The sequence below is a fragment of the Nicotiana tomentosiformis genome, chromosome 2, assembly GCF_000390325.3.
Source record: "Nicotiana tomentosiformis chromosome 2, ASM39032v3, whole genome shotgun sequence".
NCBI lineage: Eukaryota > Viridiplantae > Streptophyta > Magnoliopsida > Solanales > Solanaceae > Nicotiana > Nicotiana tomentosiformis.
In genome coordinates, this window is record NC_090813.1 from 34,799,780 (window position 1) to 34,802,543 (window position 2,764).

At 42.8% G+C, this 2,764-nt stretch overlaps 1 protein-coding gene across 1 annotated transcript; it reads left to right on the plus strand.

The window, feature by feature from the left end:
- The first annotated feature begins 322 nt into the window (after positions 1–322).
- LOC138904609 (uncharacterized) lies at positions 323–2,435 on the plus strand. The gene is made up of 2 exons (XM_070193114.1): positions 323–487; positions 1,917–2,435. The coding sequence occupies exons 1-2, from the start codon at positions 323–325 to the stop codon at positions 2,433–2,435; spliced, it is 684 nt and encodes a 227-aa protein (XP_070049215.1).
- The last annotated feature ends 329 nt before the right edge of the window (positions 2,436–2,764 follow it).

Consider the following 2,764-nt stretch of genomic DNA (forward strand, 5'->3'; position numbering starts at 1 on the left):
AGAGGTATATGTGGATGATGTCATCATCAAATACAAGAAAAGTACAGAAGACATAGCAAACTTGAGGAAATTCTTTGATCGGCTTCGGAGGTACAATTTGAAATTGAATCCCGCAAAATGTGCCTTCGAGGTCCCCGCAGGAAAATTATTAGGATTCATCGTCAGTCGCCGAGAAATTGAGCTAGACCCATCAAAGGTCAAGGCTATCCAGGATTTTCCACCTCCAAAGAACAAGAAAGACGTGATTAGATTCTTGGGACGTCTTAATTACATCAGCCGCTTCATAGCACAATCAACCGTGATGTGTGAGCCGATTTTAAAAATGTTAAGGAAGGATGCCGCAACCAATTGGACTAAAGACTGCCAGAACGCTTTTGACAGAATCAAAGAATATTTGTCCACACCGCCAGTCCTGGTCCCACCAGAACCTGGTAGACCACTGATACTCTATATCTCTATATTAGATGGGGCTTTCGGTTATGTCTTGGTATAACACGACGAGATGGGAAGGAAAGAACATGCCATATACTATTTGAATAAGAAGTTCACACCCTACGAAGCACGGTTTTCTTTGCTGGAACGCACCTGCTGTGCTTTGACCTGGATAGCCCAAAATCTGAGGCACTACTTCTGTGCTTATACCACATATCTCATATCAAGGATGTATCCTCTGAAGTACATCTTCCAGAAACCCATAGCTACAGGGAAGCTAGCAAAATGGCAGATATTGTTGAGTGAATTCGACATCGTCTATGTGACTCAGAAGGCGGTTAAGGGACAAGCATTAGCGGATCATCTTGCGAACCACTAAAAACATATTTTCCTGATGAAGAAGTATCATTCGTAGGAGAAGATATCGCCGAAGCCTACGACGGGTGGGGAATGTTTTTCGATGGAGCCGCAAAATTCAAAGGAGTGGGTATTGGAGCCGTTTTGGTGTCAGAAATAGGTCAACATTATCCGGTATCCGCTAAACTCAGATTTTTGTGCACCAATAATATGGCAGAATATGAGGCTTGCATATTGGGGCTCAATTTGGCCGTTGACATGAATATCCAGGAATTACTAATAATCGGTGATTCAGATCTTCTGGTACATCAGGTGCGGGGAGAATGGGCTATAAAGAATACCAAGATATTACCATATATATATCATTTGCAAGAGATGATGATGAGGTTCACGAAGATAGAGTTTAGATATGTCCCGAGAATCCAGAATGAGTTCGCAGACACATTGGCCACTTTGTCCTCCATGATATAGCATCCGGACAAGAATTTCATCAATCTTATTCCGATAAGGATTTATAATCAGCCATTTTACTGCACTTATGTTGAAGAAGAAGCAGACGGGAATCCATGGTTCCATGATATCAAGGAGTACGTGGCTAAAGGAGAGTACCCGGAGCATGCAAATCATACTCAAAAATGCATGCTCCGAAGATTGTCCAACCATTTCTACCAAAGTGGAGGAATTATGTATAGAAAGACTCTAGACCTAGGATTATTATAGTGTGTTGACGCCAAGGAAGCATCCAAACTGCTCGAAGAGATACACTCTGGAACTTACGGACCATACATGAATGGTTTCGTTTTAGCCAAAAAGATACTGAGGGCATGTTATTTTTGGATGACTATGGAAACAGACTGCATTAGGTATGTCCAGAAATGTCATCAGTGCCAAATACACGCAGATATGATACGGGTGCCGCCAAATGAACTCAATGCAACGAGTGCACCTTGTCCTTTTGCCACTTGGGGAATGGACGTCATTGGACCAATCGAGCCCGCCGCTTCAAACGGGCACAGGTTCATTTTAGTAGCCATAGACTACTTCACAAAATGGCTCGAAGCTACATCCTACAAAGCTGTAACCAAGAAAGTCATCTCATATTTTGTCAGAGATCGTATTGTTTGCAGATTCGGGTTCCAGAGTCCATCATCACCGACAGCGCCGCCAATCTCAATAGTGACCTAATGAAAGCTATGTACGAAAACTTCAAAATCAAGCACAAGAATTTCACAGCATACCGGCCTCAAATGAATGGAGCCATGGAGGCTGCAAACAAGAATATCAAGAAATTACTGAAGAAGATGGTAGACAACCACAAGCAATGGCACAAAAGGTTACCATTTGCCTTATTAGGGTACCAGACCACAGTTTGCATGTCAACCGGGGCAACTCCTTACCTATTGGTCTACGGTATGGATTCCGTCATTCCTGCCGAGGTAGAAATTCCCTCCCTAAGAATTATACAGGAAGCTGAACTCAGTGATGCAGAGTGGGTAAGAAGTCGCTATGAACAATTAGCTCTCATTGATGGGAAAAGAATGAATGCAGTGTGTCATGGACAACTTTATCAGAACAGAATATCCAGAGCTTTCAACAAAAGGGTCAAACCTAGGCATTTCGCACCGGGGCAGATGATGCTGAAATGAATCTTTCCACATCAGGATGAAGCCAAAGGAAAATTCTCACCCAAATGGCAAGGACCTTATATGGTTCACAGAGTACTAACAGGAGGAGCACTCATACTCGCAGAAATGGATGGAGAGCTTTGGCCAAAGCCTATCAACTCAGATGCAGTCAAAAGATACTATGTTTAAAGGTGTTTGCATTTATGCAATTGATGTAACTGAACTACGCTTGACCTGATTCCCGTTTAAGAGGGGATACGTAGGCAGCCCTGTGGGTTTGGTCACAATTCAATAAAATTCTCATTTTTCCTACAATCAGAAATCTGGGGCAGAATTTTGAGGAGGACCCT

What these genes read in the sequence shown, in the direction of transcription:
- LOC138904609 (XM_070193114.1), top strand. Translation starts at nt 323, where the DNA reads ATGTTAAGGAAGGATGCCGCAACCAATTGGACTAAAGACTGCCAGAAC. An exon ending in GGGCTTTCGGTTATGTCTTG is followed by an intron (nt 488 to 1,916) that starts GTATAACACGAC and finishes TATTGTTTGCAG; the next exon opens with ATTCGGGTTCCAGAGTCCAT.